A 15745-nucleotide genomic window follows, 5' to 3' on the forward strand; every position below is an offset into this window, starting at 1 on the left:
CAGGGAGGGAGAGAGAGGGAGGGAGAGAATGAAAGACAGAGAGGGAGGGAGAGAGAGAGAGAGACAGAGAGACAGGGCGAGAGACAGAGAGAGACAGAGAGAGACAGAGAGAGACAGAGAGAGACAGAGAGAGAGATTAAGACGACCAGTCATTTTAGTAGTGCAGAGTACACATTGATCCTCTCCTTCCAGGCTGTCGTGTTTTAGACTAATGCTCCATCCTCTGATAGAGGGAGACTGGAAGAGAACAGAGACGAATATAAAAAGAGTGGCCAAGGAAGATATGAGTACTTGCCTTGGCTTCAGCTCAATGGACCAAGTCTTGTGGCACACAACCCAGATTCAAATCAAATCTGTACCTAGTTAACAACAATAATATGTCTTTGTCAGTGCAACGTTGTGGATATATCATGTATCAACCTCATATTGAACTCTTGACCATGAAGCCAGTTCCACTTTTTTTCTCCATTACTTCCCTGTAATCAGAGACTGATTTAGACATGGGATACCAGGCTCCAGACCATAGTTTAAGAGTTGAATGTCCCTGATGCATCACAAAAAAGTGCCAATTGTCACACATGAACAATGCATAATGCAATACCTCCTAACTAGCTGCAATGAATGGGATGACTGCATGAAATACAGTTGTTGATATGCCATACTAATAAAGCTACATTCGATTTATTTTGTTGCATGCATAACTGAAAGGTAATTTTAAGGAAGATTGTTCTACTTTGAACTACATATCCCATCTATTTTAATTGGTTGTGACGAAACACAACGCATACGCATTGGAGGGGGTTGGTCGGATCTGTGTTTACTTCCGGATTTCGTTCGCAGCAGTAGCTGAAGACCGCTGTAGCTAGCGGTTTGAGCTGCATAGTAATTTTCCTGCAATTTAGCATTCATGACAGAGTGTAGCTAGCTAGCTAGACAAGCGGCGTCCCGAGACAAGATTCGGTTCATTCAGTCGGCGAATGACATTGGGTACGCTAGCGGACGGCGACATAAAAACCGAAGCTACGAGATACCTCGCTGACCGGAAAGTGGACCGAGACCGTTGCCCGCTCTCCTCCACTCGTCTCCGAGCTCAAAGTCACTCAATGCTGCGCTCCTCTCGCTCGCCCTCGGCGCAGCACCCCGGCTCCGACTAACGAGATAGTTGTTCATGTTCTTGTTGTTATCTAAGCTCAGGTTCAAAACAAGGACACCAGCGATACGTTTTTGACATTTGACGACCAAATTAGGGACCGAGAGACACCGATCCACGGAGAGAGACGGGTCGGGACCAGGTGGTGAAGCGAGGGTTGGCCGGATAAAGTAGGGGGTCGCCTCCAACCCTTGCTGGTGGATTTATTCCTAGATACAAGCATCACCATGGATTGGTTAATGGGGTGAGTACAGCTACCGCTTTCCAGCTGTCACGTTGACAGCACATAGCTAACGTTACCAGTTAATAATCCATTTTTGTGGCCGGTGATATTTGACAACAAATCAGAGGTTTACTGTATCAGAACATGTACTATGAACAAGACTACCAGTGAAAATTAGTTCACTTTCCTCTAGATGGCTAGTTCGCTTGCCAAGTAGAGATCATTATGCAATCTTCTCATTTTTAGGAAACAACGGTAACGTTAACCTGCGGGCGGAGCATCCCGTGGCCTGTGGAGCACAGCCAGCGGCCCAGATTAGGTCCTGAAAATGTATTGTTACACACTAGTTTATTTTTAGGCAGATTTATTTAGCTAGCAACCTAGCCGTGTTCTGTGTAACGTTATTTCCCTCGCAAGGTGCGTTGTTTGATTAACATTTTGAACAGGTTTCAAGTAGCTAGCTAGTTTATTAGCTATTTATCCAGCTAGCTACGCTACGTTGGCTTGGTATTTACTGTAAATTGGACAGCTAACAAACTAGCTGGAGGGCTAGCTGGCTGACAGCACACAGGCCCGGTGACTTCTGTGGATGATGATACTTTTTCGAGTCTAAAATACATGTTATATCTACAATGTAGCAGATTTTGTTAAAGCAAATACAATTCATTTCAGAGGTTATCATCACAGTGTAGTTTGTGCAGATCAATTGTGTTGAAATGCAAGTGTGTGGTTTTGGTGGTGACATCATGCGAGTTGACACCTTTCGAGCCGCGTATGCGATGCTGACCCGTCACTTTATTTTTGTTTGACACTTCCGTTTTAGGAGTCCTAAATCTGAAAACCCAATTACAGTTTTTCCATCATGACATTGCAAGACAAGTGTATTCTCTCATTTGCCTTAGTTTTGTTTATTGACTACAGATTTGTTTCATGACTTAGTTGCACACTATTTACAATGCAAACTCCGGTGAATCAGGCATGGGCAGAGTCGTATTTCATATTTGCGTGCAAAGAGAGGAGAGCAATGAAAATGTAATCGACAACTTTGCATTGGCATGATAAGCCCAGAACATACAAATAATTAGCAGGTAGACGGATATGACTGTTTGTGAACTCACTCAAGGAGTATACGGCGGAATATGGCTTGTGTGGAGATCGCCTCTTAATCACTTTGCAGTGTGTTTTCTAATGTTTACCCTGCTGTATGTTGTTATGGTATTATTTCAGTCATTTGTTGCTTGATACTGTATAGAAGATTCCTCTGTATTGTCAGATGACATATCTAAGCACACTTGAAAGATTAGTCCTATCTGTCTGTTATTTGTGTCCGTGTGTGTGCTTATGGAGAGATCAATGCTCCTTCTTCATATAGACACACATCTCCTGTCTGTCTGTCTCTGTCTGTCTTTGTCTGTCTCTGTCTGTGTGCTCCTGGGCCACCACTGATATCATCTCCCAGCAAGGATCTAGAACATAACACAGTGACAGAACATAACACAGTGACAGAACATAACACTTCCTTTGTCTGCCCGGCAGCGGTGTCACGGCAGGATTTAAGTCCCCACTGAAAGGTGTGCCGCCGTCAGTGTGAGGGAGGGTAGAGGAAGGGGTGGAGGCCTGCTGTTTGGCTGGTTCTCCTCAACATGACATTCTGGCTGAAGAGGTAACAACAATGTAATCATGGCCTCATTGGAACCGCTGCCAAAATATGAACCAGGCATCAGCTACAACAAATAGTTTTTATCTGGCATTCGTTGTCTGACTTCTGGTTGATGTGGTGGTGTTGACAGGTCTCATGTTCTCATTTTTCATCTGTGAAAAATAAATATTATCTTTCTCCATATCCTCTGCCTCTCTCTCTTTGCCTCTCACTCTCTGCCTTCAGACTGTTTTTTCCCCTTCAGTTTGTGCTTTCAGACCTAAACTGGTTGATATGTCTGTAATTCATGTTTAAGTGCAGCATTGTTTAGCCTTGCAGACAGGGAGGATCAGACAGAGAGCAATTGTAGTCTACTACACAGCACACAGTACCTTTTATCAGCTACTGTTCAGGTCAATGAAGTTATGACTCTGTCGTCTACCCACTTCATGAAGGCCTTAACAAAAAGCACAATGCCCAGCTGGACAAAGGAAGTTGTGGCCCATATTCTGCTGCTCTCGTGTGTGTGTGTAAATGTGTATATATATACATACATACATACATGCATGCATACAGTGGGGCAAAAAAGTATTTAGTCAGCCACCAATTGTGCAAGTTCTCCCACTTAAATAGACGAGAGAGGCCTGTAATTTTCATCATATGTACACTTCAACTATGACAGACAAAATGAGGGGATAAAATCCAGAAAATCACATTGTAGGATTTTTAATGAATTTATTTGCAAATTATGGTGGAAAATAAGTATTTGGTCAATAACAAAAGTGTATCTCAATACTTTGTTATATACCCTTTGTTGGCAATGACAGAGGTCAAACGTTTTCTGTAAGTCTTCACAAGGTTTTCACACACTGTTGCTGATATTTTGGCCCATTCCTCCATGCATATCTCCTCAAGAGCAGTGATGTTTTGGGGCTGTTGCTGGGCAACACAGACTTTCAACTCCCTCCAAAGATTTTCTATGGAGTTGAGATCTGGAGACTGGCTAGGCCACTCCAGGACCTTGAAATGCTTCTTACGAAGCCACTCCTTCGTTGCCCGGGCGGTGTGTTTGGGATCATTGTCATGCTGAAAGACCCAGCCACGTTTCAATGCCCTTGCTGATGGAAGGAGGTTTTCACTCAAAATCTCACAATACATGGCCCCATTCATTCTTTCCTTTAAATGGATCAGTCGTCCTGGTCCCTTTGCAGAAAAACAGCCCCAAAGCATGATGTTTCCACCCCCATGCTTCACAGTAGGTATGTTGTTCTTTGGATGCAACTCAGCATTCTTTGTCCTCCAAACACGACAAGTTGAGTTTTTACCAAAAAGTTATATTTTGGTTTCATCTGACCATATGACATTCTCCCAATCTTCTTCTGGATCTTCCAAATGCTCTCTAGAAAACTTCAGACGGGCCTGGACATGTACTGGCTTAAGCAGGGGGACACGTCTGGCACTGCAGGATTTGAGTCCCTGGCAGCATAGTGTGTTACTGATAGTAGGCTTTGTTACTTTGGTCCCAGCTTTCTACAGGTCATTCACTAGGTCCCCCCGTGTGGTTCTGGGATTTTTGCCGTTCTCACCGTTCTTGTGATAATTTTGACCCCACGGGGTGAGATCTTGCGTGGAGCCCCAAATCGAGGGAGATTATCAGTGGTCTTGTATGTCTTCCATTTCCTAATAATTGCTCCCACAGTTGATTTCTTCAAACCAAGCTGCTTACCTATTGCAGATTCAGTCTTCCCAGCCTGGTGCAGGTCTACAATTTTGTTTCTGGAGTCCTTTGACAGCTCTTTGGTCTTGGCCATAGTGGAGTTTGGAGTGTTTCTGTTTGAGGTTGTGGACAGGTGTCTTTTATACTGATAACAAGTTCAAACAGGTGCCATTAATACAGGTAACGAGTGGAGGACAGAGGAGCCTCTTAAAGAAGAAGTCACAGGTCTGTGAGAGCCAGAAATCTTGCATGTTTGTAGGTGACCAAATACTTATTTTCCACCATAATTTGCAAATAAATTCATAAAAAATCCTCCAATGTGATTTTCTGGATTTTTTTCTCTCATTTTACAGACCTCTCTCATCTTTTTAAGTGGGAGAACTTGCACAATTGGTGGCTGACTAAATACCACTGTGTATATATATATGTATGTATGTATATGTACATGCGTATATATATGTACATGTGTGTATATATATATATATATGTATATATATGTATACGTGTATATATATGTATACGTGTGTATATACAGTACCTTGCGAAAGTATTCGGCCCCCTTGAACTTTGCGACCTTTTTCCACATTTCAGGCTTCAAACATAAAGATATAAAACTGTATTTTTTGTGAAGAATCAACAATAAGTGGGACACAATCATGAAGTGGAACGACATTTATTGGATATTTCAAACTTTTTTAACAAATCAAAAACTGAAAAATTGGGCGTGCAAAATTATTACGAGGTAATAACTTGTCTATATACAAGGGGTACCAGTACTGAGTTGATGTGCAGGGGTATGAGGTAATAACTTGTCTATATACAAGGAGTACCAGTACTGAGTCGATGTGCAGGGGTATGAGGTAATAACTTGGCTATATACAAGGGGTACCAGTACTGAGTCGATGTGCAGGGGTATGAGGTAATAACTTGTCTATATACAAGGAGTACCAGTACTGAGTCGATGTGCAGGGGTATGAGGTAATAACTTGGCTATATACAAGGGGTACCAGTACTGAGTCGATGTGCAGGGCTACGAGGTAATAACTTGTCGATGTGCAGGGGTACGAGGTAATAACTTGTCTATATACAAGGAGTACCAGTTTCTGAGTCGATGTGCAGGGTTACGAGGTAATAACTTGTCTATATACAAGGAGTACCAGTACTGAGTCGATGTGCAGGGGTATGAGGTAATAACTTGGCTATATACAAGGGGTACCAGTACTGAGTCGATGTGCAGGGGTATGAGGTAATAACTTGTCTATATACAAGGAGTACCAGTACTGAGTCGATGTGCAGGGGTATGAGGTAATAACTTGGCTATATACAAGGGGTACCAGTACTGAGTCGATGTGCAGGGCTACGAGGTAATAACTTGTCGATGTGCAGGGGTACGAGGTAATAACTTGTCTATATACAAGGAGTACCAGTTTCTGAGACGATGTGCAGGGTTACGAGGTAATAACTTGGCTATATACAAGGAGTACCAGTACTGAGTCGATGTGCAGGGGTACGAGGTAATAACTTGTCTATATACAAGGAGTACCAGTACTGAGTCGATGTGCAGGGGTACGAGGTAATAACTTGGCTATATACAAGGAGTACCAGTACTGAGTCGATGTGCAGGGTTACGAGTTATAAATGGGCTATATACAAGGAGTACCAGTACTGAGTCGATGTGCAGGGGTACGAGGTAATAACTTGGCTATATACAAGGGGGACCAGTACTGAGTCGATGTGCAGGGGTACGAGGTAATTGAGGTAGATATGTACATATAACTAGGAATAAAGTGACAGATAATTAACAGTAGCAGCAGTGTCTGTGATGAGTCAGAGAAGAGAGTCCGGATAGCTTACATTTACATTTAAGTCATTTAGCAGACGCTCTTATCCAGAGCGACTTACAAATTGGTGAATTCACCTTCTGACATCCAGTGGAACAGCCACTTTACAATAGTGCATCTAAATCATTTAAGGGGGGGTGAGAAGGATTACTTTATCCTATCCTAGGTATTCCTTGAAGAGGTGGGGTTTCAGGTGTCTCCGGAAGGTGGTGATTGACTCCGCTGTCCTGGCGTCGTGAGGGAGTTTGTTCCACCATTGGGGGGCCAGAGCAGCGAACAGTTTTGACTGGGCTGAGCGGGAACTGTACTTCCTCAGTGGTAGGGAGGCGAGCAGGCCAGAGGTGGATGAACGCAGTGCCCTTGTTTGGGTGTAGGGCCTGATCAGAGCCTGGAGGTACTGGGGTGCCGTTCCCCTCACAGCTCCGTAGGCAAGCACCATTGTCGTGTAGCGGATGCGAGCTTCAACTGGAAGCCAGTGGAGAGAGCGGAGGAGCGGGGTGACGTGAGAGAACTTGGGAAGGTTGAACACCAGACGGGCTGCGGCGTTCTGGATGAGTTGTAGGGGTTTAATGGCACAGGCAGGGAGCCCAGCCAACAGCGAGTTGCAGCAATCCAGATGGGAGATGACAAGTGCCTGGATTAGGACCTGCGCCGCTTCCTGTGTGAGGCAGGGTCGTACTCTGCGGATGTTGTACAGGAACAGGCCACCGCCTTGATGTTAGTTGAGAACGACAGGGTGTTGTCCAGGATCACGCCAAGGTTCTTAGCGCTCTGGGAGGAGGACACCATGGAGTTGTCAACCGTGATGGCGAGATCATGGAACGGGCAGTCCTTCCCCGGGAGGAGGAGCAGCTCCGTCTTGTCGAGGTTCAGCTTGAGGTGGTGATCCGTCATCCACACTGATATGTCTGCCAGACATGCAGAGATGCGATTCGCCACCTGGTCATCAGAAGGGGGAAAGGAGAAGATTAATTGTGTGTCGTCTGCATAGCAATGATAGGAGAGACCATGTGAGGTGATGACAGAGCCAAGTGACTTGGTGTATAGCGAGAATAGGAGAGGGCCTAGAACAGAGCCCTGGGGGACCCCAGTGGTGAGAGCGCGTGGCGAGGAGACAGATTCTCGCCACGCCACCTGGTAGGAGTGACCTGTCAGGTAGGACGCAATCCAAGCGTGGGCCGCGCCGGAGATGCCCAACTCGGAGAGGGTGGAGAGGAGGATCTGATGGTTCACAGTATCGAAGGCAGCCGATAGGTCTAGAAGGATGAGAGCAGAGGAGAGAGAGTTAGCTTTAGCAGTGCGGATCGCCTCCGTGATACAGAGAAGAGCAGTCTCAGTTGAATGACTAGTCTTGAAACCTGACTGATTTGGATCAAGAAGGTCATTCTGAGAGAGATAGCGGGAGAGCTGGCCAAGGACGGCACGTTCAAGAGTTTTGGAGAGAAAAGAAAGAAGGGATACTGGTCTGTAGTTGTTGACATCGGAGGGATCGAGTGTAGGTTTTTTCAGAAGGGGTGCAACTCTCGCTCTCTTGAAGACGGAAGGGACGTAGCCAGCGGTCAGGGATGAGTTGATGAGCGAGGTGAGGTAAGGGAGAAGGTCTCCGGAAATGGTCTGGAGAAGAGAGGAGGGGATAGGGTCAAGCGGGCAGGTTGTTGGGCGGCCGGCCGTCACAAGAAGCGAGATTTCATCTGGAGAATTCAACGGAATTTCATCATAGCTATTTGGTTAACTAACGATTTAGCAGACTTATTGCTTGGGGGTGGAAGCTGATCACGATCCTTTTGGTTCCAGACTTGGTGCATCCATACTGCTTGCCATGTGGTTGCAGAGAGAACAATCTATGACTTGGGTGACTGGAGTCTTTGACATTTTTTGAGCCTTCCTCTGACATTGTCTGGTATAAAGGTCCTGGATGGCAGGGAGCTTCGCCCCAGTTATTTACTGGGCCATACGTACTACCCTCTGTGGCACCTTGCAGTCGGAAGCCAAGCAGTTGCCATACCAAGTGGTGATGCAGCCAGTCAAGATGCTCTCTGGTGCAGATTTAGAACTTTTTGAGGATCTGAGGGCCAATGACAAATATTTTCAGCCTCCTGAGGGGGACGAGGTTTGTGAAGAGGTGTTGTTGTGCCCTCCACGACTGTGACCCACTCCACTTCAGCTCTATCGATGTGAATGGGGGTGTGCTCGGCCCTTCGTTTCCTGTAGTCCGTGATCAGCTCCTTTTGTCTTTCTGACGTTGAGGGAGGGGTTGTTGTCCTGACATCACACTGCCAGGTCTATGACCTCCTCCCTATAGGCTGTCTCTTCATCATTGGTGATCAGGCCTACCACCATCATGTCATCGGCAAACATAACGATGGTATTGGAGTCGTGGGTGAACAGGGAGTACAGGAGGGAACTAAGCACGCCCCACTGAGGGGCCCCGTGTTGATTGACACGCTTAGGGGCCTGGGACCAGCCTCTGCGCCAACGATCTGGCGCCGACAGAGATGGCCGCCTCGCTTCGCGTTCCTAGGAAACTATGCAGTTTTTTTTTTTTTTTTTTACGTGTTATTTCTTACATTAGTACCCCAGGTCATCTTAGGTTTCATTACATACAGTCGAGAAGAACTACTGAATATAAGATCAGCGTCAACTCACCATCAGTACGACCAAGAATATGACTTTCGCGAAGCGGATCCTGTGTTCTGCCGTTCAACCAGGACAACGGAATGGATCCCAGCCGGCGACCGAAAAAAACGACTTCGTAAAAGAGGGAAACGAGGCAGTCTTCTGGTCAGACTACGGAGACGGGCACATCGTGCCCCACTTCCTAGCATTCTTCTCGCCAATGTCCAGTCTCTTGACAACAAGGTTGATGAAATCCGAGCAAGGGTAGCATTCCAGAGGGACATCAGAGACTGTAACGTTCTTTGCTTCACGGAAACATGGCTCACTGGAGAGACGTTCTCGGATGCGGTGCCGCCAGTGGGTTTCTCCACACATCGCGCCAACAGAAACAAACACCTCTCTGGTAAGAAGAGTGGTGGGGGCGTAGGCCTTATGACTAACGAGATGTGGTGTGATCACAGAAACATACAGGAACTCAAATCCTTCTGTTCACCTGATTTAGAATTCCTCACAATCAAATGTAGACCGCATTATCTACCAAGAGAATTCTCTTCGATTATAATCACAGCCGTATATATTCCCCCCCAAGCAGACACATCGATGGCTCTGAACGAACTTTATTTGACTCTTTGCAAACTGGAATCCACACATCCTGAGGCTGCATTCATTGTTGCTGGGGATTTTAACAAGGCTAATCTGAAAACAAGACTCCCTAAAATGTATCAGCATATCGATTGCGCCACCAGGGCGGGCAAAACCTTGGATCACTGTTATTCTAACTTCCGCGACGCATATAAGGCCCTGCCCCGCCCCCCTTTCGGAAAAGCTGACCACGACTCCATTTTGCTGATCCCTGCCTACAGACAAAAACTAAAACAAGAAGCTCCCACGCTGAGGTCTGTCCAACGCTGGTCCGACCAAGCTGATTCCACACTCCAAGACTGCTTCCATCACGTGGACTGCGACATGTTTCGTATTGCGTCAGGCAACAACATTGACGAATACGCTGATTCGGTGTGCGAGTTCATTAGAACGTGCGTTGAAGATGTTGTTCCCATAGCAACGATTAAAACATTCCCTAACCAGAAACCGTGGATTGATGGCAGCATTTGCGTGAAACTGAAAGCGCGAACCACTGCTTTTAATCAGAGCAAGGTGACTGGTAACATGACCGAATATAAACAGTGCAGCTATTCCTCTCCGTAAGGCTATCAAACAAGCTAAGCGTCAGTATAGAGACAAAGTAGAATCTCAATTCAACGGCTCAGACACAAGAGGTATGTGGCAGGGTCTACAGTCAATCACGGACTACAAGAAGAAATCCAGCCCAGTCATGGACCAGGATGTCTTGCTCCCAGGCAGACTAAATAACTTTTTTGCCCGCTTTGAGGACAATACAATGCCACTGACACGGCCTGCAACGGAAACATGTGGTCTCTCCTTCACTGCAGCCGAGGTGAGTAAAACATTTAAACGTGTTAACCCTCGCAAGGCTGCAGGCTCAGACGGCACAGACCAGCTGGCTGGTGTGTTTACGGACATATTCAATCAATCCCTATACCAGTCTGCTGTTCCCACATGCTTCAAGAGGGCCACCATTGTTCCTGTTCCCAAGAAAGCTAAGGTAACTGAGCTAAACGACTACCGCCCCGTAGCACTCACTTCCGTCATCATGAAGTGCTTTGAGAGACTAGTCAAGGACCATATCACCTCCACCCTACCTGACACCCTAGACCCACTCCAATTTGCTTACCGCCCAAATAGGTCCACAGACGACGCAATCTCAACCACACTGCACACTGCCCTAACCCATCTGGACAAGAGGAATACCTATGTGAGAATGCTGTTCATCGACTACAGCTCGGCATTTAACCCCATAGTACCCTCCAAGCTCGTCATCAAGCTCAAGACCCTGTGTCTCGACCCCGCCCTGTGCAACTGGGTACTGGACTTCCTGACGGGCCGCCCCCAGGTGGTGAGTGTAGGCAACATCATCTCCACCCCGCTGATCCTCAACACTGGGGCCCCACAAGGGTGCGTTCTGAGCCCTCTCCTGTACTCCCTGTTCACCCACGACTGCGCGGCAACGCACGCCTCCAACTCAATCACCAAGTTTGCGGACGACACAACAGTGGTAGGCACCCCCCTAGAGGGAACACCCCCCTATCCACATAGATGGAACAGTAGTGGAGAGGGTAGTAAGTTTTAAGTTCCTCGGCATACACATCACAGACAAACTAAATTGGTCCACTCACACAGACAGCATCGTGAAGAAGGCGCAGCAGCGCCTCTTCAACCTCAGGAGGCTGAAGAAATTCGGCTTGTCACCAAAAACACTCACAAACACTCACAAACTTCAACAGATGCACAATCGAGAGCATCCTGGCGGGCTGTATCACCACCTGGTACGGCAACTGCTCCGCCCAAAACCGTAAGGCTCTCCAGAGGGTAGTAAGGTCTGTACAACGTATCACCGGGGGCAAACTACCTGCCCTCCAGGACACCTACACCACCCGATGTTACAGGAAGGCCATAAAGATCATTAAGGACAACACCCACCCGAGCCACTGCCTGTTTACCCCGCTATCATCCAGAAGGCGAGGTCAGTACAGGTGCATCAAAGCTGGGACCGAGAGACTGAAAAACAGCTTCTATCTCAAGGCCATCAGACTGTTAAACAGCAACCACTAACATTGAGTGGCTGCTGCCAACACACTGACTCAACTCCAGCCACTTCAATAATGGGAATTGATAGGAAAGGATGTAAAATATATCACTAGCCACTTTAAACAATGCTACCTAATATAATGTTTACATACCCTACATTATTCATCTCATATGTATACGTACATACTGTATCATCTACTGCATCCTTATGTAATACATGTATCACTAGCCACTTTAACTATGCCACTTTGTTTACATACTCATCTCATATGTGTATACTGTACTCGATATCATCTACTGTATCTTGCCTATGCTGCTCTGCACCATCACTCATTCATATCTTTATGTACATATTCTTTATCCCCTTACACTGTGTATAAGATATTAGTTTTGGAATTGTTAGTTAGATTACTTGTTGGTTATTACTGCATTGTCGGAACTAGAAGCACAAGCATTTCGCTACACTCGCATTAACATCTGCTAACCATGTATATGTGACAAATAAAATTTGATTTGATTTGAGGATCAGCGTGGCGGATGTGTTGTTGCCTACCCTGACCACCTTGGGGTGCCCTGTCAGGAAGTCCAGGATCCAGTTGCAGAGGGAGGTGTTCAGTCCCAGGGTTCTTAGCTTAGTGATGAGCTTGTGGGCACTATGATGTTGAATGCTGAACAGCATTCTCACGTCAGTGTTCCTTTTGTCCAAGTGGGAAAGGGCAGTGTGGAGTGCAATAGAGATTGCATCATCTGTGGATCTGTTGGGGTGGTAAGTGAATTGGAGTGAGTGTCTGGGATTATGGCGAAATGGAGTGGGTGTCAGGGTGTCTGGGATTATGGTGTTGATATGAGCCATGACCCGCCTTTCAAAGCATAGCAGCAGATGTGAGTGCTACAGGGCGAGATTCATTTAGACAGGTTACCTTGGCATTCTTAGGCACAGGGACTATGGTGGTCTGCTTGAAACATGTAGGTGTGACAGACTGTGTCAGGTTGAAAATGTCAGTGAAGACACTTGCCAGCTGGTCAGCGCATGCTCTGAGTATGTGTCCTGGTAATCCATCTGGCCCTGCGTCCTTATGAATGTTGACCTGTTTAAAGGTCTTACTCGCAACGGAGAGCGTGATCACACAGTCGTCCCGAACAGCTGGCGCTCTACGCATGGTTCAGTGTTGCTTGCCTTGATGCGAGTTTAGAAGGCATTTAGCTCATCTGGTAGCTTGCGTTACTGGGCAGCTCGTGGCTGGATTTCCCTGTGTAATCCGTTGTAGTTTGCAAACCCTCCCACATCCGACGAGCGTCAGTGCCGGTGTAGTACAATTCGATTTTAGTCCTGTATTGATGCTTTACCTGTGTGATGGTTCATTGACGGGCGCAGTGGGATTTCTTATAAGCGTCCGGGTTAGTGTCCCGCTCCTTGAAAGCGGCAGCTCTAGCCGTTTGCTCAGTATGAATGTTGCCTGTAATCCATGGCTTCTGGTTGGGATATGTACTTACGGTCACTGTATGGATGATGTCATCGATGCACTTATTAATGGTGTAGCTTTACTGATGTGGTAAACTCCTCAATACCATCGGATGACTCCCGAAACAACATATTCCCGTCGGTGCTAGCAAAACAGCCCTGTAGCTTAGAGATGCTCTCGTTGTTATGATGGAGGGATTAAAAACTTAATGATGGAGGGAAAAAGAGGGTGATATGAGAACCCCTAATGGGGGAGAGATGAAGTGATAAAGAAAAGGTTGACAGGACCATGACAAAATGGATAGATATAAGACGATATGGGAGTTGTTGATAGGTGAAAGCTGGAGTGAGTAAAGCTGAGCTTGTCCACTGAGGTCATTGATTGGTGCAGTATTAAATGCCAGAGCTAATAGGTCACTTTGGTGTGTCGTGGTCGGAATGATGATGTCAAAGACAACGTGTGTGAGTGTGCAGTGGTGTAGTAAAGTACTTAAGTAAAAATAAGTAAGTAAAAATACTTAAGTACTACTTAAGTAGGTTTTTGGGGTATCTGTACTTTACTATTTATATTTTTGTCAATTTACTTACTTTCACTTCACTACATTAATAAAGAAAATTCTGTACTTTTTACGCCGTACATATTCCCTGACACCCAAAGGTACTCGTTATATCTTGAATGCCGAGCAGGACAGGAAAATGGTCTAATTCACACACTTATCAAGAGAACATCCCTGGTCATCCGTACTGCCTAGGATCTGGCTGACCCACTAAGCACATGCTTCGTTTGTAAATTATGTCTAAGTGTGGGTGCGTGCCCCTGGCTATCCGTAAATTTAAAAAACAACAAAATGGTACTGTCTGGTTTGCTTAGTATAAAGAATTTGAAATTATTTCTATTTTTGATACTTAAGTATATTTAAAACCAAACCAAATACTTTTTACTCAAGTAGTATTTTACTGGTTGACTTTTACTTGAGTCATTTTCTATGAAGGTATCTTTACTTTTATTCAAGTATGACAATTGGGGTACTTTTTCCATCACTGTGTGTGTCCATCTAGGCATTGTGCAACGGCTTGTTGTCGGACATTCACAAGGTTGGTAGATGATTGGGGTGTCATTGTGTTTTTGCGTATTCTTGTGTATGTTGGTCCCATGACCGAATGTACCCCTTTGAAATGGACAGGTGCGACAGGTGTTTAATCCCTCATGCATTACCAATCCATCATTGAAAAGCAGGAGGGAGGGAGCGAGAGAGAAAAATGACTACTAAATGGTGTTAACTTTAGGGTGCATGACCTGAACAATGCACTGATGATATCAGTGCAGCGAAATGCTTATGTTTCTAGCTCCAACAGTGATACCGAACTAAACAATACACACACCCCCAAAATATTAATTAATAAATCAAGAAATATAAGAACGAACAATGTCAGAGTCCGAAATATCAATATATATGTATATGATGGCTTGTATAGACCGTGAGGACAGTATATGAATAGGAAAGGTGTGTACAGTAGTAGTTATATAGGATGAGACTTGACTAGAATACATTATATACATATGAAGTGGGTAAAACAGTATGTAAACATTATTAAAGTGGCCAGTGTTAAATGACTGTGTACATAGGGCAGCAGTCCCTAAGGGGCAGGGAGAGTACCAGGTGGTAGCCGACTAGGAACAGTTACTAAGTTCAGGGCATTGTACTGGGTGGATGCCGGCTAGGAACAGGTACTAAGTTCAGGGCATTGTACTGGGTGGATGCCGGCTAGGAGCAGCTACTAAGTTCAGGGCATTGTACTGGGTGGATGCCGGCTAGGAGCAGTTACTAAGTTCAGGGCATTGTACTGGGTGGATGCCGGCTAGGAGCAGTTACTAAGTTCAGGGCATTGTACTGGGTGGATGCCGGCTAGGAACAGGTACTAAGTTCAGGGCATTGTACTGGGTGGATGCCGGCTAGGAACAGTTACTAAGTTCAGGGCATTGTACTGGGTGGATGCCGGCTAGGAACAGGTACTAAGTTCAGGGCATTGTACTGGGTGGATGCCGGCTAGGAGCAGCTACTAAGTTCAGGGCATTGTACTGGGTGGATGCCGGCTAGGAACAGTTACTAAGTTCAGGGCATTGTACTGGGTGGATGCCGGCTAGGAACAGTTACTAAGTTCAGGGCATTGTACTGGGTGGATGCCGGCTAGGAGCAGCTACTAAGTTCAGGGCATTGTACTGGGTGGATGCCGGCTAGGAACAGGTACTAAGTTCAGGGCATTGTACTGGGTGGATGCTGGCTAGGAGCAGCTACTAAGTTCAGGGCATTGTACTGGGTGGATGCCGGCTAGGAGCAGCTACTAAGTTCAGGGCATTGTACTGGGTGGATGCCGGCTAGGAGCAGCTACTAAGTTCAGGGCATTGTACTGGGTGGATGCCGGCTAGGA

General features: G+C 46.0%; 1 protein-coding gene across 1 annotated transcript in view; it reads left to right on the top strand.

The window, feature by feature from the left end:
* Nucleotides 1-837: 837 nt before the first annotated feature.
* Nucleotides 838-15745, top strand: part of LOC135556639 (MOB kinase activator 2-like) — a 109312-nt gene continuing 94404 nt past the window's right edge. Inside the window, exon 1 of the mRNA XM_064990006.1 lies at nucleotides 838-1394. Within this exon, the coding sequence (XP_064846078.1) occupies nucleotides 1378-1394 (17 nt within the window). The 5' untranslated portion in view covers nucleotides 838-1377. The remainder of the gene's footprint in view (nucleotides 1395-15745) is intronic.

This window comes from Oncorhynchus masou, chromosome 15 (genome assembly GCF_036934945.1).
Source record: "Oncorhynchus masou masou isolate Uvic2021 chromosome 15, UVic_Omas_1.1, whole genome shotgun sequence".
Taxonomy (NCBI): domain Eukaryota; kingdom Metazoa; phylum Chordata; class Actinopteri; order Salmoniformes; family Salmonidae; genus Oncorhynchus; species Oncorhynchus masou.